Source organism: Euprymna scolopes, unplaced genomic scaffold (assembly GCF_053919585.1).
Source record: "Euprymna scolopes isolate OS-2025 unplaced genomic scaffold, ASM5391958v1 sca565, whole genome shotgun sequence".
Taxonomy (NCBI): domain Eukaryota; kingdom Metazoa; phylum Mollusca; class Cephalopoda; order Sepiida; family Sepiolidae; genus Euprymna; species Euprymna scolopes.
In genome coordinates, this window is record NW_027633619.1 from 9,463 (window position 1) to 35,706 (window position 26,244).

At 33.5% G+C, this 26,244-nt stretch overlaps 1 protein-coding gene and 1 pseudogene across 1 annotated transcript; both read left to right on the forward strand.

The window, feature by feature from the left end:
- Positions 1 to 225: 225 nt before the first annotated feature.
- Positions 226 to 22,672, forward strand: LOC145275064 (coiled-coil domain-containing protein 42 homolog; the record flags this gene model as incomplete). Its single annotated transcript, XM_080127588.1, has 4 exons — positions 226 to 332; positions 5,284 to 5,388; positions 15,327 to 15,412; positions 22,501 to 22,672. Coding segments are annotated over exons 1-4 (465 nt in total), but the record flags the coding sequence as incomplete, so codon positions are not given.
- Positions 1,986 to 2,195, forward strand: LOC145275065 (U2 spliceosomal RNA; annotated as a pseudogene).
- Positions 22,673 to 26,244: the final 3,572 nt, after the last annotated feature.

Genomic DNA, 26,244 nt, shown 5'->3' on the forward strand with positions numbered 1-26,244 from the left:
AAAACCATTAGATTCTCATCAAAACCATTAGATTCTCAGCAAAGCTGTTAGATTCTCAGCAAAACCATTAGATTCTCAGCAAAACCATTAGATCCTCAGCAAAACTATTAGATTCTCAGAAAACACTTACATTTTGCAGGCTCACATCTTTTACTGATTTTACATCTTTTTTTTTTTTTTTTAGCCCTTTAAAGCATTTTCTTTACTTTTCTTTTTTAATTTCCAGCCAAATGCCGGAACAGAAGGAAGACCACCTCCCTTCAGCGATTCGCCTCTTGGAGAGAAGGCGAGAGTTCTCTGAGGTGAAGCAGGCTTTGGCAACGAAAAAAGAGGTTAGCTTCATTTTTGGTTTTCCTATGTCAACATTCAAAAAGATTTAATTTTTCTTTTTAATTATACAAAATTTTTAATTGCTCTTATATGCAGATACATTAAGTGAAAACTTATTGCATTTCTGTGTATGTGTGTATTTGTTTATCACCTCTACGTAACTTACATATTTTTAATTATTTTATTTATTATTAATCGAATATGCATTAAAATCAAAAATGCAAATGGGGTTACTCAGGCAGTTTTTGTACACCAGCGAGTGCTAATTTCAGTGCATTAGTTTTAAACACCCATGCTTGTCCTTCTGTGCTACCTTCTAGGAGGTAAAGGAAGTAAATTTGAATTCATTTTGATTTTAGTATCCGTGCAAGAAATGGGCCCAAATTTCACATTTATTCATTTCGATTATCAAAACTGCTTTCAGAATGCAGCAATAATAAACTGGATACTTGACTTGAGGCAACCACAACTGTTAGTTTACTCGTTACATAAATCCAGTCATGGGAGGCACATATCCCTTTGTCCAAACTGCTATTTTTGTTTTCCCAGCCAAATAACAAACAACAACAATAACAACAAGCAAGGGAGATCACTCAAAAATTTATCACAAAGGAACAGAATTCTTATATCTCAATATAAAGGAAAACTGGATACTGGACTTAGGGTAATAGTCACCATCTTCATATTAATACTTGCCTGTCATGCATCCATAAATAAAAATTGTCACAATCAGAGTCCAGCAGCTGTAGCCATGAACTGCCCATCCGCACACAGAAACCTAGATACGTGCAACATACTCAAGTAAGGGAGAGGTGAAACATGTGACAAGGATAATGTGTACAGACGAAATAGAAAAGAGGGAATAATTCGGCACTTCTGCATGTCAATGACATGAGGCGTCCGAGATGAGTTATCGACCCCTGTTCTTTGAATGCCCTCTATCGGCCGTTCTGTGAACCTCAAATATAAACAAATGTCTCCGAGAACGCAAAAATAAATTTTTTAAAAATGACAAAATAAAGAACAAGAAAATATCTGAAAATCAAAACATTTATTGTATAAAAAAAATGTATCAAAATATTTTAAAGTTTTAATATAACTTCTTTTCATGAGGGATTTATAACTGAAAATAAAAACTATGTAAAAAACATGAAATTGATATAGATTGTTTTTTGAATTATTTGTTGTTTTTTTAATGTATCAAAATAATTTTAGTTTGTCCATGTAGTAAAATAGAATTTTAAAAACATGAAACATTTATAGAGGTTTAAGAATAATTTGTTTTTGTACAGAAAGATTGGATTTTTATTTTTTTCTTCAAAGTAAGATTGTATAAACATATATCAAAATAAAAGTATGAGTTATTGACCTTGTTCTAGGCTGACAAACGCCCCCTACCGGCCATTCTTGAAACTTAAATGCACACATTCGCCTCATGTCACTGACATGCAGAAGTGCCAATAATTCATATGCGTTGATATCTATGAGATAGAAGAAAGTATTATGCTGTTATATATTTAATTAATCTATATATTAATACGATAGCGTGTGTGTTCTTTTGTGTGTCACGCTTACATCCGGGTCGTTTAATTGTTATGCATTAAAACAAACAAAAAATTGGTGTCGCTGTTGAGGCAAAGCTAATAAAAATGATTTGTTCTTCTTGGCCTTTTGGTCAAGATCAAAGTGTAGTATCTGTTCTTCAGACCCTAGATTTCAATTTCTTCTCTCTCAGTGGAGGATAAATCCTTTATGACAGACAATTTTTTGTTCCTTTTCTCCACGTTAAAAAACGACTCTGGTGTCTAAATCTGTCCCGTGGGGAGGTATTGTAAATAGGTACTATATTTAATGTAACAAAGTTTTAATATTACAAAAGTAACTGGGGAAAGTAATTTCTGATTCAATTACAAAATGCCCTGGATATGTCCCTTCTGATTAATTAAAAGATGCCCTGAAAATGTCCCTTCTGATTATTTTTTTGTTTGTTTGTTTACTTGCCTCCCCACAAGGGCAGAGTTGGACATGAGGTCGGTTAAAAATTTGGGGGGAAACCAACTCCCCAAAAGGAGCACTCTGGTCAGTAACAAAAATAAAAATTGCATCAGTAATGAAGGATTTCTTCTCCATTAATCAATACCAAAAAAAGGGGGGATTTAAGTCACTGGAATGCTGAGACTGATACTACACTCAGAAATTCATGTTGAAGTAATGGTTGCCTAATCCCTAACCATGTTAATGTTTTTATGTATTAATTTCAAAAAGCTGCTGAAACAGTTTATGATTCGCACATTATTTTATTTCAAGTATATTTTAAACAGTGGGGTGGGGATATTAAATCAGTACCGGAAATGACTTGAACCGTTTACGAATTAAACATTACTTTATTTCATATATATTTTTAACAGTAGTGTGGGGGATATGAAATCAGTCCCGGAAATGGCTGAAACCGTTTACGCATTAAACATTACTTTATTTAATGTATAACAGTGAGGTGGGTCTTGGAAAGGGCTGAGACAATTTACTATTTAGACATTACATTATTTCATGTATATTTTTAGAAGTGGGTTGGGGAATATAAAATCAGTCCCAGAAATGGCTGAAACAGTTTACGATTTAAACATTACTTTATTTCATGTATATTTTTAATAATGAGGTGGCGGTCATGAAGTCAGTCCCAGGTTAGAATGAGATAAGTGCAAATATAGACTAGCAGAAAGCGTCGCCCAGTATTGAATGACATAGGTGGAAAACATATAGTAGCAGAATACCCAGTGTCGCCCGGGATCAAATGAGATAGGTGAAAAATATATACTAGCAGAATATGCGGCGTCACCCGGGATTGGATAAGATAGGTGGAACATATATACTATGAGAATACCCGGAATTGATTGATGTGTTTGTAATGAAATAATCAGCCAGACAATATATTAAAATTATTATTTAAGTAAGGGGGAGCGACATAGTGGGTTAAAGTTATGAAAATTATTGCCGAAATTAGTAACATATCCAAGAATTATGAAAACTGATGAAATGTGAGTTACTTGATTGGTGTGTTTGTAATGAAAGAATAAGCCCATATAATATATCAAAGTTCTTACATTAGTAGTAGGAGGGCATAATGTATTTTTTTAATTATAAAAAATGGTTGTCGAAATTGGTAACATATCCAAGAATTATGAAAAATGATGAAATGTGAGTTAATTGATTGGTGTGTTCGTAATGAAATAATTAGCCCAGGCAATATATCAAAGTTATTATTTTAGTAAGAGAGGGGGATAAGATGTATTTTAATTGCAAAACAATATGGTCGAAATGAGTAACATATACAAAAATTATGAAAAATGATAAACTGTGAGTTTATTGATTGGTGTGTTTATAATAAAATAATCAGTCCAGACAATATATTAAAGCTATTATGTTAGTAAGAGAGGGTGATACGAACGGTTTAAATTATGAACATTATTGTCGAAATTAGTAACATATCCAAGAACTATGAAAAATGATAATATGTGATTAAATACATTAGTGTGTTTACAATTAAATAATCAGACCAGCCAATATATTAAAGTTATTATTTTAGCAAGGTGGGCGATGATGTCGGTTAAAATGATAAAAAATTATTATCGAAATAAGTAATATATCCAAGAATTATGAAAAATGTTTAAATGTGAGTTAATTGATAGGTGTGTTGTAATGAAAAAATCAGCCCAGACAATATATTAAAGTTATTATTTTAGTAAGGTGTGCGATATGATAAGTTTTAATGATGAAAAATTATTGTCGAAATTAGTACCATATCCAAGAATTATGAAAAATGATGAAATGTGAGTTAATTGATAGTTGTGTTTTTTTATGAAATAATCAGCCCATGCAAAATATCACATTTTTTATTTTAGTAAGGGGAGAGGCGATAAAATTATGTTAAATTATTATCGAACATTGAATAATTATGAGAAATGATGAAATGTGAGTTAATTGACCGGTGTGTTTGTAATGAAATAATCAGCCCAGGAACTATATCAAAGTTATTATTTTAGTAAGGGGGCGATACAGTTTTAATAAAAGGGCTAGAATAATATGATTCTGCCTTTCTTCATGCTGAACAGAACGCCCACAGAATGCTTAGGTCGGAGATTACATCAGCTGAAATGATGTGGTAATAAAATCTATGATGAAAACAGTATTCCAGATAATCAAAATAATACAAATTATAAATCCTCATCCCAAAAATTCAGAAACATAATAGAATAATAGAATTGTTATTCCAATTCTGATCAAAATTCATTACATGATTTTGATTCTAGAAAATGTCTCAAATTCAGTGCTTAATTTTAAGGGGTTTTAAGAAAAAATTGGAAGGGATAAAGCCAAAGGGGCAGGGGGAGCAGGGGGGCAAGGGTAATTTAAAACTATAACATTTCTCATTGCTTAATGAGTGTCAGCTGACTATGAATCCAATTCAATGCAATTCTGAAATATTTGAATTTTTAAATAAAACGTTGTACCCATATAATGTCTCTTAAAATCATTATAAAATACCCCAAAGAAACAGAAAATTTGGAAACGAAATTTGGTGCATATTTGTTAATTGATGTCAAATAGCTATTGTTAAAATTTAAAAAAAACAGAGGTATTATCTGAATTTTCATCAATGACTTCAACCTCTTCTTTGCCCCGTTTTTATGAAACTTAAACTAAATATAGGCCATATTACCCTATATTGCACCTAGTAACTATGTTCCAAATTTCATAACGATCTGTAAATTAGTTTAGACGTGTATACTGTACATAAAAATATATAAACATATACACATATCTAACTTTATATTGAAGTAATAAAAATATTTATAATAAAATTAATACCCATTTCTTTCAATCAATTGTTAATTTTGAATGTGAAACAAAAAAAATGGTTTGATTGGTTTTTTTTTACGTTTTTGTTTTTTACAGGAATTTCAGTTGAAAATGGAAAGACTTAAACAACGAAGAGTGGAATTAGAACGGAAAGAATTACAATTCAAAGAATCTCGGGAAAAATTTGACAAGTTCTTACAGGTGAAATTATTTAAAGCAGAAATCACGATAATCATGTACATCATATCATATTAACACACACACAACACACAGGCATGCACATACAGACACACACACACACACACACACACACACACACACACACATATATATATATATATATATATATATATATATATATATATATATATATATATATGTATATATATGTTTTCCTTTCGTTAGATGTATGTTCAACCTTAATTCAAACGTGCATTTCCTAAAATATTATGCTATACGAAATTTCTAGTGAACTCCACTTACAGCAATGTAAAAAAAGAAATATATTTATAAAATGTGGGAACGGCAAAACATATTAAACTGTTATATGTCTTAAATTGCTTCAGTTTGTGTTTATATGTTAAACACCAGCATTGTAATGCTTTCTGTAAATAACCTTTATGTAATCTCTCTTTCTATCTCTCACTCATATATATATATATATCTATCTCTCACTCATATATATATATATATATATATATATATATATATATATATATATATATATATATATATATATATATATTAATACTTTTTTTTTTACCAAGGGCGGAGGACCGATTGAAATATCAAAATAAAATATTGAATACAAAAAGTAAAGTCAAAAAAACCTTATAACTTTTAAATCACCAACGTATCCGAAACGGCTGAACAGATTTTCTTTAAAATTTACAGAACTTTACTCTGTCTGGGAGTAATCTTAGTTTAGTTTTGTCTCAGAATACCCCCGAATATTACCGATAATTGATAATCGAAACCTTTATTTTAATAAAGCCATTTTTCCATGTCGTCGCTTAGTCACAATGAAAGAACAACAAATCGTGAAAATTCTACTTGAAAATTTACGTGTTTTTTTTTTTGTTTTTTGTTTTTAGCATGATGTGGTCTGTAGGTTCGAACCCCACACGTAAATTTATTAATGTATTTTTTTTTGTTAACTAGAAAGAAGTTTATATAAAATAATTTTATAAGAGAAACAGTCGGTTCTCTAGAGTGCAATGTAGAATAACCTATATTTTGGACTAAGTTACTGCATGGAGGCATGTGAAGCTTCCTCCCGGATGATTTCACAGACTTCGATGACAATAAAAATATAGGAGTGTGGAATATTCGTTGATCACCATTCAATCCCGGGCAACGTCGGGTCTCCCTGCTATTATATATATACATAAGTTTTCTTCTCGTTCTGACAGTGATATTAAAAGCTTACTTTTTTTATTTAAAAATCAGTAAAATCAACTTCTTAATATACTCAGTCATGGGTATGCAAGCGACTTCATGAAGGTTAACTAATTTGTATATTCCTTTAAAAAGTGAGCATTAATTAATTACTTATTCATTTTTATAATTTATTATTAGATGATTGGTTTCATTTCAATATTATGTTGAATTCTGTTTATGCATAGTTTCTACATTCTGCATAAATGCATAGAATTTAAGATGCATATCCATGACTGAGTATATTAAGAAGTTCGTTTTAATGATTTTTAAATAAAAAAGTAGGCTTTTAATATCAATCAGGCGAGAAGAAAACTCAGTTTATGTATAAATATATATAATAGCAGGGAGACCCAGCGTTGCCCGGGATTGAATGATGATCAACAAATATCTCACACTCCTATATTTTTATTGTTATCGAAATCCATGAAATGGCCCGGGAGGAAGATTCACATGCCTCCATACAGTACCTTAGTCTAAAATATTCTAGCACACGGAAATATGTTTGTATACATATCTATCTCTATATATAAAAGTGACCTTGTTGGTGTGTGTGTGTGTGTGTGTGTGTGAGTGTGTGTGTGTATGTGTGTGTAGAAAGTCTCTATCAAACTCCTCTCTGAGTATTTAGTCTACAGAGTTGAAATTTTATATATATAGTATTTTGACCTGCAGCACACTTTCAATTTGGTTTTTAGCCGGCAAAAGTTGTTGGTAAGGGGTCAGAATTGAAAACAAAACATTTGACCTTGGCAGGGTAAGTCGAATAAAACATTACTCCTGCTGTTAATTTTGTACATATACAAAATTAAGCGTTCATGGCTCAATTTTTAACCTTTCGTATCCATCTGTTTGTAGGTCAGAAGGTGACGATACTGAAGAAATAAATAATGACTAAGGTTGGAACACTACGTGGTCTGGTTTCAATCCTAGCAGATAATACTCTAGTCACATTTTTTTATAACTTTTGAAATCATTACTATATATTGGATGATAATCAATAGAGAATTGGCGCTACAAAATAATAAATAAGAAATTTGCATGAGTCAAAATATAATATTCATGCATATTTCATGATCGGAAAACATCGGGCGGCCTGCTAGTATATATATATATATATATATATATATATAGTAATTTATAAAATATATATGGCGATTAAGCTACACTGAATATTCTGCGTTTCATCCAACTATAGGATTCGTCAGGCTGCCTGACGAATCCTATAGTTGGATGAAACGCAGAATATTCAGTGTAGCTTAATCGTCATATATATTCTATAAATTACTAACTAGCTCTACCTACGTATTGAGCACTTTTGAAGTAAATACTTAAAGTTTACGCATAAATCTATACTTTCGTATATTAAATTTATGTGAATAAATGAAGTAGTTATATATACATATATATATATATATATATATATACTAGCCCCCCTCTTTGGGTTGAGCACTGTCGTAAATAATCTCACTCGCTACTTAATTTGGCTGAAAAATGCGAAGCTCGCAGTTTGTTTACAAACAAGCGTTTGAGCACTTTACAAGTGGCGGACGGATGTTTATTTAAATAGACATTCCGACAGATTAGTTGTGGGCATCGCTTCCGTGGTCAAGGGGTAGAACTGCCGACTGTCATCACGACAGTTCCAGGTTCGATCCTCGCCTTGGGATAGGTGCTAGTCTAGCGGCACTGATGAGTTGTGATACAACGAAACAGGACTGTATGTCGATGACTACAAATATATTTTATCATATATATATATATATATATATATATATATATAGAGAGAGAGAGAGAGAGAGAGAGAGAGAGAGAGAGAGAGAGTTAGATAGTATTGGAAGATTGTCAACCTTTAAAACTATATTTAAAAAAAAATATTTAATCCCAACTAATTTGTCCCAATTATTTTGCTTGTAAGTCAATTAATTTTTTGCAGTCACTACATTAGTTTGTTTCCAAGAATTTGCACTACTCCTGATATTATGATCATCAGTTGTTTACCAGAAAAATTGTTTCGGGGGATTTAAAAACAAAACAGTATATTAAATCATGATTCCCAAGCAGTGTTGATTAAAAAAGAAACAGAAGAAAAATGTTCTAGACATCAGATCTAATTTTTTTATGTTCCAGATTAATTTGGCTAACCTACTCTCATGTTATTAAAAATATGTCATTCGTCTTTGCCCATTATATATAGTCTTGGAAGTTTTTGAACTTTAAAAACTTTTATAAAAAAACTTTTTTAATTTCTATATTTTTTATCATTCGTTGGAAAACTATTTATTAAGTAAGTCATTTAATCACCTGCAATCACTGCATCAACTTTCTCTCTCGAATTCACAATAGTCCTAATGTTAATTTAAGGGATCATCAGTTGTTTACCATGAAACACTGTTTCGAGGATTTAAAACCAAACAGTATATTAAATCATACAAGAACAAAAATTGTTCCAGATATTAGATCTAGTTACCTACTCATGATTAATTTGGCTAACCTATTCATGTCATAAAAAATGTCTTCCTTATCTGTGCGATTCGTCTCTGTCTCCAAATTCAAAATGGATATATTTTTTTTAATTTATCAGTGTTGTATTTATAAGATTAGGATTAATCCATTTTACTACTTATCACCCCTTATATATATATATATATATATATAAATGACTACTTCATTTAATCACATAAACTAATATACAAAAATATAATTTTATGCATAAATTTTCAGTATTTACTTCAACAGTGCTCAATACATAGGCAGAGCTAGGTAGTAAGTTATAAAAATATATATGACAATTATGCTACACAGAATATTCCGCGTTTCATTCTCGTGAGAATTCATCAGGCTTATGCATAAGCCTGACGAATTCTCACGAGAATGAAATGTGGAATATTCTGTGTAGCTTAATTGCCATGTATATTTTTATAACTTACTACTATATATATATATATATATATATATATATATATATATATATATATGATTTTCAGAATGTGAGAGATTGTATATAATAAATTCCACAGCCAAACAACGTCGCAGCCTACAAGAGCCATGACAGTCAAAGAACCGGAAGTCCAAGACTCGAGTTTCGCCCTCATTTGGAGTCTTGGACTTCCGGTTCTTTGACTGTCATGGCTCTTGTGGGCTGCGACGTTGTTTGGCTGTGGAATTTATTATATATATATATATATATATATGTGTGTGGATGACTATAATGCTCCTTATCTTGCGTTGAGCAGATTGGGAAGTGATACACAAATTACCATTAACGTATTAAGTGACGCTCTTTGTGTAAACAAATCGAGCATAGGTATTCGCACGATGTCAAAACATCGTTAATTCATTATCCGCACAGCAGCTGCTGATTAACATAATGATTAGAAGCCTTGACTTTCATACGGACGGTTGGGTTTCGATCCCGGCTTGAGGTAGTTGTCTGTCTAGCCGCATTGATGAGCTGTAATACAGCGAAACAGTAGTGTATGTGGATGACTATATATATATATATATATATAGTCAAACTTCTTCAGCCATGTTCAATCCCTAGTAATATTTCAGGAAAAGAGAGGATTGTTACTGTAAATCAGACAGAGAATAAGCCCCTTTCTATTAACTTAAGAATCTCCGTTTCTGAAGCCCTCTTTCCCAGTTGAGAAGTACCCTGGCTTAATGGAGGACACTTAAAGACATGAGAACAGGAATGGGATGATTAAAGTTCCTATGATAAATAGGGTTACAAAATTGACCAATCCATCTGCAAATATTAGGCATAAAAATTGTTTTATGATTATTTTTGACTGATTTACAATTATAGATATTTCAAAATTTTATGGGGGATACAAAATTTCATTATGGCAATCATGACAAGAAACCCCGTTTTGATTATGGTGTCGGATAAGCTGAAGAGTCATTTAGTGTCATATTCTACTTGACTCAACACTAAAAATAGTCCAGGTTAAATCGCAGGAAGTCCAGTGTAAGCTGGAGGCCACTAGTATCACATGTGTTCTGACTAACTGTGATTTCGACACTGCTGGTCTAGAACTTAAGGAAGGAAGGCTTTAAATGCCTTTTTGTAATTCTTATCTTCACTGACTACTTGAAGCCTAGCAAACTGAACAACATGCACCTTTTTATTGGCATAAGCACCTGAAAATGTGAAACAAGAAGTTGCCAGCTAAGCAGAATATATTTTTCATTGGTGTGAACCAATGATCCAACGACTGTAGTCAAAGACAAATTTCTTCAGCCATGTTCAGTCCCTAGTAATATTTCAAAAAAAGATAGGACTGTTACTGTAGATCAGACAGAAAGAGAATAAGCCCCTTTCTACTAAAGAATCTCCGTTTCTGAAGACCTCTTTCCCAATTGAGGAGTACCCTGGTTTAATGGAAGAACATGAATGGGACGATTAAAGTTGCTATGACAGATAGGGTTACAAAATTGGCCAATCCATCTGCAAATATTAGGCATAAAAACTGTTTTATGATTATTTTTGACTGATTTGCAATTATACAGATGTTTCAAAATTTTATGCGGGATACAAGATTTCATTATTGTAATCATGACAGGAAACCCCGTTTTGATGTTCATAATTAAAAGTGGGAAATGGAAAGAAAAGTCTCTAGGTGATATCATACATATCGTTATTTTAGACATATAGTGTATCCCGGGTTTTTTTTTCTTTTCTTTTTTTTTTCTAATACACTATATCGCTATTTTTGTTTAAACGCATTTTCTCCCATTTTATTTTAAACGTATTGTCTCCCATTTTATTTTAAACGTATCGTCTCCCATTTTATTTTAAACGTATCGTCTCCCATTTTATTTTAAACGTATTGTCTCCCATTTTATTTTAAACGTATCGTCTCCCATTTTATTTTAAACGTATCGTCTCCCATTTTATTTTAAACGTATTGTCTCCCATTTTATTTTAAACGTATTGTCTCCCATTTTATTTTAAACGTATTGTCTCCCATTTTATTTTAAACGTATCGTCTCCCATTTTATTTTAAACGTATCGTCTCCCATTTTATTTTAAACGTATTGTCTCCCATTTTATTTTAAACTTATTGTCTCCCATTTTATTTTAAACGTATTGTCTCCCATTTTATTTTAAACGTATCGTCTCCCATTTTATTTTAAACGTATTGTCTCCCATTTTATTTTAAACGTATCGTCTCTCATTTCACTCGATTTTATTAATAAAAAAAGGAAATCTCTCAATCCAGCTTACGAAAAGTGAGAGTGAAACCGGTCAGCTGGCTTACCCCGATCATTTTTTTTCTTTCCTATTTCCCACTTTTAATCATAAGCATCAAAATGAGTCTTCCTGTCATGATTGCAATTATACACACGTAAAATAATGCCCATATATAATCTATCTATCTATATATCTATAAAAGTGAACGTGTCTGTATATCTGTGTGTGTTTGTCTGTGTGTATTTCCCTACGCAATAACTCTGTCAATTTTAAGTCTACAGACTCGAAATTTGATATACAGGATACTAAGATTTGGGAAAATTGATGTGATTGGTTTTCGGCCAGAAATTTGGCGATTAAGGGGTCAATGTTTAACGATTTGACCTTTGAGAACTCTATCAAACTCCTCCGACAATTTGGGGTATAGACAATTGAAATTTTAGATATAGGTTCCTTGGACATGGATCTAACTTTATAACTTGATTTGAGCCCAAAACAATAAATGTTAAGGGGTCATAATAGGGGTCAAAGTAAAAAAAAATTGACCTCCAAATTCCCGGGCAACGCCGGGCTGAAATACTGGTATATCTATAAAAGTGAACGTGTCTTTGTATCAGTGTATCTGTCTGCTTGTCTGTGTGTCTGTGTACATTTCCCTACGCAATAACTTTGTCAATTTTTAGTCTTCAGAAATTTTAGATATAGGTTCCTTGGACATGGATCTAACTTAATAACTTTATTTGAGTCCAAAACAATAAATGTTAAAGGGTCATAATAGGGTCAAAGTTAAAAAAATTGACCGCTCAAACACCGGGTACCCATGCTAGTATTTTAATAAATTGACAGATTCGACATACTTGAGCTGTACAGAAATCGCAAGTTTTCTCGTACTATTAAATCTTTCTCTGATTGATTTTTTATTAAAATATTAGGCATAAAAATTGTTTTATCATTATGTTTGACTAATTTACAATCATACAGACGTAAAAGTATGACTCGATATAATATTTGAAAAATCGACGAATTCGACATATCCGAACCTTATAGAAATTGAGAGTTTCTCGCACTATACACTCTAACAATATCTGATATTTTTATGAAAATATTAAGCATAAAAACTGTTTCATGTTTATTTTTGACTGATTTATAATCATATGGACGTAAAACAATACCCGAAAATAATATCCGAAAAGATTTACAAATTTGACACATCCGGACTTTATGGGTACGCGAGTTTTCTTGCACTAGAAAATGATTCTATTTTTTATATTTTTATCAAAATACCAGGCATAAAACTGTTATATGATTATTTTTGACTGATTTCCAATCATACAGATATGAAAGTATGCCTCCATACAATATTTGAAGAAATCAACGAATTTGACATACCTGGCCTTACGCGAGTTTTCTTCCACTATTAAATAGTATCCTGTACCTCTATAAAGCCACCATTCGCCCATGTATGGAGTATTGTTGTCATATTTGGACTGATGCATCTGCTACTAGTCTCTCACTCCTAGACAAGGTTCAAAAGATAGTCGCCCACCTGATAGGTCCTGAATTGTCATCTAAGCTTCAGCCTCTGTCCCATTGACGAAATGTAGCATCCCTCTGCCTGTTCTACAAGTACTTTAACGGTGAATGCACCGACGAACTGCAAGCACTTGTGCCCCCTCGACGAAAATACCCCCGACAAACCCGACAAGCAGCAAAATCCCACCCCTTCACAGTTGAAATCTCTAGATGCAAGAGAGATTTCTACTCCAGTAGTTTCTTCCCCAGAACCGCTAGACTTTGGAATTCGCTTCCGGGTTCCTGCTTCCCCAACTCTACTGACATGCGGAAGTTCAAGTGTAACGTGAACCGACATCTTGCTGCTCAACTCCCCACATAGTACCCCTGTAGTTTATGTCCCTGATAGTTGCCCCCTACATCAAAGTGGCAATGTGCCTTGTTTGGGGTGAAAATGTAATAAAAAATATTTTTTTAATCATTTTTATGATGTTTTGATAAAAATAACAAATATAGAAAATATTTGTTATTTTTATCAAAACATCATAAAAATGTTTTATGATTATTTTGACTGTTGTAGATTAGTAAAAGCGTAAAATAATGCCTGAATGTAATTTTTGAAAAAATCGACAAATCTAATGTATCTGGACCTTACAGAAATCGCTAGTTTTCTCGTACTATTAAATCTTTCTACATTTTATAAAAATATTAAGGCATAAAATATATTTACTAATTATTTTAAACTAATTTAACTTTATAATAATGCCTAAATATAATATTACTCATGTATTTTTGACTGATTTTTTTCAACACATAATTAAGACAAAATAGAAACATTGAAAAAAATCTCAAATTTTCAGATTTGGTAGTTTTAGGAGTTTTAAATTTATCTGCTATTTGCAAGGTTTCTATTGGGATATTAGGATAAAGATGTTTTACTTATATATTTTTGACTGATATTATTTGACTGATATTATCTGCTATTTGCAAGGTTTCTATTGGGATATTAGGATAACGATGTTTTACTTATATATTTTTGACTGATATTATTTCTTTTGAACACAATAAGATAAAATAGAAACATTGAAAAAATCTCAATTTTTCATATATGCAGGCTTGTCAGAATTTGTAATTTTAGGAGTTTTGGTTTATCCGTTATTTGCAAAGTTTCCTTTGGAATGCTAGGGTTAAAATATATTACATATATTTTTCACTAATTTTTGTTCTTTATAATAAACAATTAAGACAAAAAATAATCTCATTAAAAAATCTCAATTTTTATATATGCAGACCTTTCAGATTTGGTGGTTTTAGGATATTTTGGTTAATCTGCTATTTGCAAGGCTTCCTATAAAAGTATAAAGATGTATTACTTATATATATTTTCAGTGATTTTCTTTCCTGTGGACACATAATTACGATAAAATTCAAACATGGAAAAAAATCTCAATTTTTCATATATACAGACCTGTCAGATTTGGTGGTTTTAGGAGTTTTTAGTTTATCAACTATTTTTAAGGTTTCCTTTGGAATACTAGGATTACGATGTAGTACTTAAATATTTTTTACTGACTTTATTTTTTTTGAAACATTTTCATTGGTTTGTCATACTTAAGTTTATTATAATATTTTCATTGGTCTGTCATGCTTAAGTTTGAAATATTTTTTTCATTAGCCAGTCAGTTATGTTTTAAATAGCATTTGCATTTGCTTACGGTTGAAATAATATTTTCTTTGATATGTCACAATATGTTTGAAATAGCATACTTCTATGTCTGTTATGCTTAAGTTTAAAATAGCGTTTTTATAGCTTTGTCATGCTCAAATCTGAAAAACATTTTCCTTGTTATGTTTCGCTGTTATGCTTAAGTTTGAAATACCATTTTTATTACTAAATACAAATATTATTAATCCAGTATATAATGTTCGTGTTTTCTTTCCTTTTTTTTTTTTTTTTTGTACTTTTGTAATTTTTGTTTTTTCTTTTCAGGAAAACGATCAGAAGAAAAACCGTGCTATCAAAAAAGCAAAAGAGGAACGAATTATCAAGAAAGAAAAAGATAAAGAAATCGAAATGTAAGAAATGGCGTCTTTTTTTTAGTTTTAGTTGTTTTTTTAATACAATCTTTTAAAAACGTTAGTGTTATTCTCATACTAATTGAATAAGTTGAACCCCAAAAACAAACAAATCCCATCATTTTTTATTATATCGAATAATCTAATATTATACTAAAGCTGAGTTAATCAACGTTAGTGTCCCTAAAGCTTTTTCTCATATATATATTTTAATCACACAAAGTACATGCCAAAATATTCTTCAGTTTTGAGATTGAATTATGTTTGAAAAAACGTCCATTTTAATTATTCTCATTAGTCACTGTTTGCAATTAACTCATCAAGTGACACACTTCTTACTTGGATTATATCTATTTTATATATAAATGCAATTTAGAATGAACTGTTGTCACCAGTTAAAAAATAATCCAAAAGTATCCTTTTTTTTAATGAATTGTTACAAAATTTACTTCTATCATCTCTTCAATTTAACCATTAATTAATCAATTAACTTTTAAAATCTTTTTCATTTTAATGTAAATTATGCATATATGATTATTACAATTTAAAATAAATAATTTTTAAACATGGAACTCATTTCATTTTGTAAATATTAAGCTAAATTTTTATTTAATAGTAAGAAGAAAGAGAATATTTATTTTAAAAAGATTTATATTGCAACATTTTTTTTTTTGCTCTTATTCACCCCAATCAAAGCGTACTGCTACTTGCGCGTAAGAGCCTCAATGTGGACCATGCCTATAGGAACACTTTGTAGGGAGGTGAGAAGCGAGATGTCTTTTCGCATTACATTTAAGTTTCAATACATCAGTAAAGTCAGGGAAGCAGTTCGAGGAAAGAAATTATTAGAATAGAAGAGTTTCCGGCATCTAGGGATATTTATAATTGAAGGGTTGGGATTTTGCTGTTTATCGGGCTAGTCAAGAGTATTTTAATCAAGGAGACACAAGTGCGATAAGTTCGCCATAGCACATATCATTAAAGTATTTGCAACACAGGCACAAGGATGCAACATTGCAGCGATGGAACAGGGGTTAGAGCTTGGTTGATAGTGCAAGACATATTAGATTTGGAGACTCTTTTGTGGACCTCGTCTAAGTGGGAGAGAATTAATTAAATGAATTGAAATGTTAAAAACTTTCGTTTCGTTTATTTTGAAAATATTCAGCTTTAATTATTTTTAAAGAGAAAAGATATTCAGTGTCAAAAAAATGAAGTTGAAGCAATTTTAAATACACAAAGAAAAAATATTTATTACATTTTATAAAAATGTAACAGAGATTATATTTATGGAAAAAGAAAAAGACGTTTATTTCTAAATACAGGGTGTTCCATATGTCGTGAACACATTTGGACATTAAATATCTCAAAAACTATTAAGGATATAAAAAGCATGCCAATATATATATATATATATATATATATATATATATATATTTTTTTTTTTTTTTATTACATTTTCACCCCAAACAAGGCACATTGCCACTTTGGTGTAGGGGGCTACTATCAGGGGAAACATCTACTGGGGTACTATGTAGGGATTAGGGCAGCGAGATGTTGGTTCACGTTGCACTTGAACTTATGCATGTCAGTACAGTTGGGGAAGCAGTGACCTGGAATGGAATTCCAAAGTCTAGCTGTTCTGGGGAAGAAACTACTGGAGTAGAAAGATCTTTTACATCTAGGGATCTCTACAGTGTGGGGGTGGGATTTTGCAGCTTGTCGGGTCTGTCGAGGGTGTTCACGTCGTGGGGGCACAAGTTCTTGCAGTTCTTCAGAGCATTCACCATTATAATACTTGTAGAACAGGCAGAGGGATGCAACGTTTCGACGATGGGACAGAGGCTGAAGTTTAGATGCCAGTTTAGGGCCTATCAGATTTGCGACTCTCTTTTGAACCTTGTCAAGGAGCGAGAGACTAGTAGCCGATGCACCGGCCCAAATATGACAGCAATACTCCATACATGGGCGAATAGTGGCCTTATAGAGGTACAGGATACTTTCGGGTGTTAGAAGTTTTCTAGCACGGTAGAGAGAGCCAACCTTCCTTGCAGCGGCCCTGGCAATGCTCTCGATGTAATTGTTCCAACTCATGTTTCCTGTGAACGTTAGGCCAAGGAGCTTGAGAGACGTACTCTCAGATAAAGAGTCGTTGGCCATTGCTATAGGTGGTAGAGAAGGTTTCTTGTAATTATTGAATGAAACCAGTTTTGTCTTGGTGGCATTGAACGTTACCATCCATTTTTGTCCCCATTCCACTACTGATTGGAGGTCATCCTCTAGTGTTTCTGCCATTACTTTAAATATATGTTCATTTGTTTTCCTGTCGTGCCTGCTATAGAGTGTGGTGTCATCAGCATATATACCCATCTCAGAGGCAATTTTGTCGGGGAGGTCATTTATGAATATCAGGAACAGCAGAGGTCCAAGGATAGATCCCTGGGGCACTCCCGCATTTATATCATATTGTTTAGATGTACGACCGTCGAGGACAACCTGGATTTTTCTCTTATCTAAGAAGGATTTAATTATGTTAAGTATTCTACCAGTGATACCGTAAGATCTAATCTTCCTGAGGAGACCCTCATGCCATACCCTGTCAAAAGCCTTAGATATATCTAGAGCTACCGCTCTGCCCTCTCCCGCTTTGTCCAGTGAATGGTATATGCGTTCAGAGATTACAGTGAGGATGTCTGCCGTGGAACGGGCTTGTCTAAATCCATATTGATGGTCGGTCAAAAGTTTAGCATCTGTAAGGTGCTGGACTAGAGCATGGTTAATTAAGGTCTCAAATATTTTGGCAAAAAGTGGGAGGAGGCTAATAGGGCGATAATTTAATGGGTCAGTTCTTTCGCCAGAATTCTTAAATACTGGTACTACAGAAGCAGTTTTCCAACAGCTCGGAAAGCAAGATTCATTAAGGCATTTGTTGTAGAGTTTGGAGAGAACTGGCGCTACTTCGGCTGAGCACTTTTTTAATAGCACAGCTGGGATGAGGTCGGGTCCACATGCTTTGGATGTGTCAAGGTTTTTTAAGATAGCATGCACCTGAGCAGGGGTGATTTTCAGATCGTCTAGCGTGGCGTCTGTCCGCATAGGAAATTGAGGTAGGGGGTGGTTTAGAGGGTCCAGTGTGGAGTTTGAGGCAAACCGACTGGCAAGCATGTTAGCCTTCTCGGTTGCTGAGCAAAGAACCTCGTGATTGTTAGTTAGTGGGGGAATTGTTGATTGCCCATTATTTACTACACTGTTGTAGATTTTCCAGAAGTCACGAGTTCCTAGTTTTTGTGCTTCGATGCGTTTTTTAGTGGTTTCCGTAAATTCCCTCTTAGCTGTCGCTATTTCTTTCTTAACGTTACTTCTAGCTTCTATGTACTTCTGTCTGTTTGAACTGGACTTATGTCGGTTAAACCTGCGGAATGCATGCTGCCTTTGAGCAATGGCAGTTGCACAAGTCGAAGTAAACCATTGGGGAGAGTGGGGCTTGCTATAGAATTTCCGCATGGGAACATGCGCTTCGATTGCAGTTTTGAACCATTCAGTGGTCTCGGTTGCACATTGTTCAGCAGGAAGAGAAAAAATATTTCCCCATGGGGCGTCTCTGATAAGATCTCTGATAGCTTCCCAGTCAGCCTTTTTATAATATCTCGTTGTTTTGAGCACTGGCTCTTCAGTTTTGCGTCTAGAGTTTAGGGCGATTTCAAACATTATCACCGCATGATCAGCGTTCCCAAGTGGGCTGTCGGCTTTCGTTACACAATCATCAGGAACTGTGGTCAAAAACAGATCTAATAGTGATGCGTGTTGTTCTTCCTGATTAGGGAAGCGGGTTGGAAAAGTAACAATTTGCGATAGGGAGTGAGATACAGAGAAGCTATGAGTTGCGCTGCCTGCTGCATCTGTGTAAGTAGAGAATCCAAGCCAGTTTTTGTGATGGACATTAAAGTCGCCAAATACATGTACTTGGGCGCTAGTGTCGAAGGAGAGTGCTGTGTCGATGCTGTCAGATACTTTGTTTATTATGGTGCAGTCTTGGGTCGAGGGAGAGCGGTAGAGAAAGTAAAAGTAGCTAATGTTGTGTTGCATGATTAGTCTAAAGCACATAAAGGCTTGATCATCCGTTTCTAGGTTTGTTTCTCTAGTCAAGGGAAGGGTATTACGAATGTAAACTCCAAGTCCGTGCATATGTCTGTCAGAGTCCTTACGGCAGAGTGGGAGATATCCAGGCATGTTAAAGTAGTTAGAGGGGATGGAGGAGTGTAGGTTAGTCTCACTTAGTGCTAAGATATCCGGGGTATTTGTTAGGAGAAATGCTTCGACATCAGCTAAATTAGTTCTAAGCCCACGGATATTTGTGAATGCAAGCCTCAAGGGAGGAGGCAAGTTGGATTTGTTTGACCCTAAGCCTGGTTTAAGCTTATTTTTAGATTGTACTGTCATCATGTTTTTTAACAAGTTTCAGTTGGGTTAGGGGAAGCCGAACAGGAGGTTATGCAGAATATCACACATGCATCACAAGTAGACCATCAGCTGACCCTCCATCAACTAGGACTGTGGCCTCAGGAAAGCCCACCGGGGATGAGTGCAGGGTCCCTTTCCATGCGCGCCATGGCACTGCAAACAACCCGATATTACTTAACTGTTGATGGAGCAGCCGCTCTAAGCGCTACCAAAGAGTTAGGGCTCCTGTACTACCAGTCGGAAACAGCAGCCAGTAACTGTCAATCCGGTACCCTCAACCCATCAGAGGAAGGTCAACCCAATCTAATTGCTCAGGCATATGTGGTACTCAAGCATTCTCAAGTGCCCAGCTTTAGGGGTGGGGTGTGTCGGGAGTGGGGAAACGGCGTTCATTGCCCTAGACAAGAAACAAGATCTACCACTGGGTGTTTCTGTCGAATCACTGTGATAGTATCTCTGCGCCTGACTAATAGGCAAAGAAGGAGTATGGAAGCCGGGCGATAGGCAGGACCTATCTACTCCTTAAGCATTTTAGGTTTGCAAACCGGTAATTTGATTGAGTCACCAGCTCTAGGAAGGTTGTCATCCAAGACTGATATATATATATATATATATATATATATATATAAAATCAACACCAGTGGGGGGGAGGGCGCTTTGCTCGGTCGTAAAATACGCTTAAATATGATATTTCAATTTGTCCAGATTTCGTATATATTATTATTATAGAGTCGTGATTTCAAAAGTAAAAAACAAATGTATTTGGGTGCCGTCAACTAGAATCGAAACCGAAAGCAAAACTGTAGCATTCAAAGCTGGTGAGGTTACTACTATATCAACGTGACACGCATATGAACTGATTAAAAGTAAACTAAGATGAATATATAAAATGTATAACGATTTTTTTTTTTAAATTTTGACCCCTTTTTGACCCTTCAAAACTATTTTAACCGACTTAATACCCATAAAAGAACGGTCCGATCATTTGAGGCCCCCAACGGCACTCTGTGACTTTTAATTTTAGAGGAGATAGAGTTTGAAAATAAGGGGACAGACAGACAGACATAGTGAGTTTTATAAATTAGATTAATATTAAAGTCGAACTTGATATATTTAGCCTTAAAAGTATGTCACTTTCATTTAACATAGATAATTCAGTAGATATAAAGTCTTGAAATTTGTCCAAGACTTCTGGAACATCCTGTATTATTGAACTTGAAAAAGATCTATTGTTTCAAGAGAACTATTATGATTAATAGTAAATTATACAGATAGATGAAGAAAGTTTGGAGTATAGAGCTATTATTAAAATAAAAAAGAATGTAGTCACCCCAAGCAAAAAAAAAAAAATGCCAGCATCAATCCAGTCAAAGAAGCTTTTTCAGGTAAGGATCAACAAAGCATAATAGTTTTCTTGTATCAGCTATCACTGAAGAATTGAAAGAAATTTAGTATATTTTATAAAGCAATTCTGGCATCTGATTAGTTCGTTCTGGTTATAAATATAATTGTACGGCACAATCACGTTTACACACCGGTTTTCACCAGATCACTGAAGTTAAGCAACATTAACCCTGGCCAGTACCAGATGGGTGACCATTTGGGAAGGCTAGGCGCTGTATGTACCTTCTCGGAAGGTTGGGCGTGGGGCCAGCACCCTCACCCTGTAAAAAGCATCTACAAAATTGTAAATGGCTGTGCCCCTCCAGGGGCTTAAGGGCTACGGATGGATGGATATAATTGCACAAATCTTTGTATTCATACCTTTTTATGTTTTGTAGTAAGACGGTTGGTTTTGTTACTGATTTAGTTATGGTAGAGTTGAATCGAAATACTAGTTGAAGACCCATATTTGACAATCAGCCTGACAGGTAAAGGGCCAAAAACTAGCCCAGTACTGTACGGACTGAGGTATACCACTTGGGTTCTTCTTCTTGGTTGTCCATTGTTACCCATTCATGACAATCTTTTTCTTGTAAGTCTGCTGGTGTTTAAATAGTTCAATCCTAGACCCACAGGTACGGTCAGAGATCGGGCATGTGGAGGAGGTGCCGGGTGGAGCAGGAATAACCTGGCGAGCTTCACTGCATGGTTCTGCATTCTCTGCTCCTCAATACAGTCCACTCTCTGTAAGCAGAGGGAACGCCAGAGATCCCGGCAGGAAGCAATTTCCTCTAGTGAAAGGAAGGTCTCTTCAACACCTCTTTGAAGATCTCTTGATGTGGTCTTTGAAACCACTTGGGAAGTACCTAGGAGGCCCACCATTCCAGGCCTTGTCACCTGGCTTTTGAGTAGAGTAAGCTCATTTCTTACTGTCTGGGGTGCCCTTACCATGGAATGCCGATGGAGCTGTCCAAGCAATTTTTGTTATGTCAGACTGCTTTTTCTTTAGGCCACCTTCTGACTTGTGTTACATCATGCTGAGATGGGAAACATGTAAATAACTGCCCTTAGTATGCCAAAATATTACAATAGATTATTGTAGATAAATTTAATCAACGTTTTCACCTGTGCAATGATGGGTAAGTTTACTGGTAGAACAAATGAGTGCTCCTTTTTTATGATCTTGTGTTAACCATTGTTTAGTTATAAGAATGGGGAAACTGATTTCGTTTCTTTATTTCCAGATTGCTAGAAGAATGTGAAAATTTGAACATGGAGTGCAAGCGGACAAAGAAGAAACAAGACGCGTACATGATGTACAATGCGTTCATGTTGAAAACGTTGAGTGCGACAAAAGAATTTAATGAAACCAGAGATATCATCGCCCGATATGAAACCCTCAAATCCACATACAACGTAAGCAGGGATTTAACTATTCATTTTTTTTTATGTATACAGTTTTTGCATTTTTATTTGAGGAGATTAATTTGGCTCGATTAATTAGGTTCTTTATAATTACGACTTTGTATCGGTATGGACATTCACTTTTGAAGTTTAAGATACAGGAATTGTTTGCAATAGTGTTTTATATGAAGAAGTGATATATAAAATAAAAAAATATTTTACAGCGAATTAAAAAATGTAAAACAGGTTTTAATTAATAACCAATTACCCAATTTCTTAGTCGATAAACAAATTAAGCTAACAATTAGAAACCTAGACCAAACTAATAAAAAGCAAGTTAACAAGCCCCACCCCATTAATTTATTCTATCGCAACTAGCTACACCAGAGCTTTAAATCAGATGAAAAGGTACTAAGGAATATAATACATCGATATATATCCCCAGTCAATAATAATAAGATCAGATTTATAATCTACTACAATAAATTAACAACTGCTAACCTTATAATTAAAAACAACACTTCCCGGACACCAAAATCAGTCGATGAAACCAATGTAGTCTACCAATTAAAATACCCCTTGGGAGAATGCATCTCCAACAATAGAAACACCAATAGCTACATTTTAGATGACCAACACATTGTCCAGGCGATTAACCCTACACCTTTAATATACAAGCTTGATTTGCTAAAACCTGAAACAATATGGCTGACCACATTCCCAATTTAAAAAATCCTAGTTGAAAACACGAAAATCATTTATATGGATCCAAACGTAAAAAGACTAAAAAATACTGGAAGCACTATATATAAGAGCTAAATATCCAAAAATTAACAATGTAAATTTTTAAAGCAGTAATAATATTCTTAAGTACTTGCAAAAAATACAAAAGAAAAACAGATGGACGAAAACGACTATGGAACTTTCTTACACAATTTTGACTAAAATATTGGAACGACCATACGAAAAATTGAGAAATTACAAAAATGAAACCGATTAAGCAAAAACACTCAGTGCTGTTCAACAATGTCTGTCTAAATGAAAAAAATGCTGCCTAAATACATACACATACATACATATATATATATATATATATATATATATATATATATATATATATATATATATATATATTATCATGTTTTTGGTGGGCAATATTCAAGCAAGGGTGCGTGGTCCACAGAGTTTATAATTATATAGATTGATTGAAAAAACAATGAATTTGAAAAATAGCAATTTTTTAAAAAATTATCTGATAAATAAATTTATTTAATTTTGATTTTGTGAAAACTGTAGGAGTAAAGTGACTTTACTTCTACAGCTTCACAATTTCATGTTCAATTAATAAGATCAATAAAATTGGAAAGACGGTCTTGTAACATGCTCGATCTTGAATAAGAGACTATGTATAGAGGAGCTTATGCCACAGTTTCAATGCAATCTTTCTGTAACATGCTCTTCTTTCTATTGTAAGTATACCCCCATGTTTGTTTTTTTTCATAGGAGTTACCACTTATCAGGGCCCAGAGGCACTCGAGGATAAGGGTTATTGAGTGTACAGTAGTGAATGGGATAATATCGCAGTAATCGTTAGTCATGGAAATTTAGTAAATTGGATTAAGAGGACGGTTCATTAAGAATTTGTTTACGTTGGACTTGCTGACTACCAAATTGTAGTCAGCTGGGAAGCAGGCAAACGGAACAGAGTTCCACAAGCGTGCAGTTCTAAGAAAGAAACTTTGTTCATGGATTCTACGTTTAGGTTTAGGCACTGATAAAGGAGTGGGAGAAATAATTGACAGTGGTTTCAACCAAATAAGTGTTTTTCGTGAAAGTTTGGCAAGGGAGGACCATAGATTGGAGCTTAGATGTCTTATTTATTATCGGCCCTTAAATGTAATAAAAAGGGCTAGGACAACAGCATATTCTTTTAAGTGTTTTGATTCTCGAGTATGTACCCTGTATGTCTTATATATAGAGTGATGTGGTTCTCGGTTGATTAACTGTGTCTAACTGTGTCGGATATATTCTTGTCAAAACAATGAAAAGAATATGCTGTTTTCATAGCCCTAGTAATAACACAAATGATGGGAACTCTGGCTTATATCGGATACAATATAACCATTACTACAACTGGAATGTTACATTTTTGAAAAAAAATTAAGTCATGTGCTCAGAATAATTGTTAATTGAAAACAATAACAACAAAAGTTAAAAGTTGTACGAGATTTTTTACATACGTGGTATGCCAAATCTATGAAAAGAAACACTCCAGCGTTAGAAAATAGGATATAAAAACAAAATTTTTATTTTCGAGTTGAACGAAAAATATTTCAAGTCAGGTTTGGAAATTCAAATCGTTCGACCACAGAAAAAAAGAGAAAATCTGACAAAAAGTTCTGCTGATTTTTCTTCGTGTTTTATTCGTTAATCAGAAACATAAAAATAAGTTTGAACGAGCTTATGGTTTTTCTCTTGCTAAACAATTAAAGATTTATCTTCGAGTTAGAAAATTTACAACTGTGCAAGAAAAATTTAACAACCAAACAAGTGACGAAAATTCGATAGCCTATTTTAGGGGTGAAAATAAAGGAATTTAAAAGTGGAATATTGGATATCATTAAACATCAATAAGAACACCAGCTTTGACTGGAAGAGAAATTCCAAAAATATCAAACAGAATAAATAGAATATCAGAAGAAAATGGAATAGAAAAGCTTTGTCTATAAGAGAAACTTCAAGAAAAAAAAATTCCAATAACAATTAGAATAAGTGAAAAAAATTGAGGAAATGTTTGTTCATATCCAACGAGAACAGAAAAAATTATACAAATTATCGAACAGGGCTTTAAAATGCTGAAGATGAGAACGCATTTTTACAAAACCCTATTTGGAGTGATATCGATAATTTTAATAATGACTTTAAAATGAAATGATGTTTGCTTCATATTTTAGACGATACACCGTACGAATTAAACTGATTTTTTTTTAATTTTCATTTACAATTTAAGAATATTGGGTATAAAAAATGACAGCGTAAAAATTGCATTGCGGCCATTTTTCTTTGTGTTCACGTACCGGTTTACAGTGCTTGTTTTTCAAGCCGAATAAACATTTTACATAAGTAAAAACACTAAACGCCTAACTAGCTTGCCTTTAATAACATTTATTTGTTATATATTTGTTTTATTTACAACTTTTTCGAATTTCTGTAGATTGTAAAATATACCCAAGAGACTTTATCAGAATGATTGACTTTCAAGGAAAATAAATTAAGGCCACAAGTGCAGTAGGAAATGTATGTTGTATTTCTCTTCCTTTATTAGAGGGGAATATCTGTAGTGTGTGTAGGGCGAGACATTTTTAAATCTTTTCAACTGACCTGTGATTGGTTGAAATTAAAAGTAAAAAAATAATGAAATAAGTAAAAATGTAGCATGATTAAAACGACTAAGGTTTTTATTATTATTATTATTATTGTTGTTGTTGTTGTTGTTGTTGTTGTTGGCTCACAGGGAGCTTTTCACACAGGTCATAAAGGATCTCTCCTTGAAAACAACCTGTGGTGTTCTCTGAAAGCTGAGT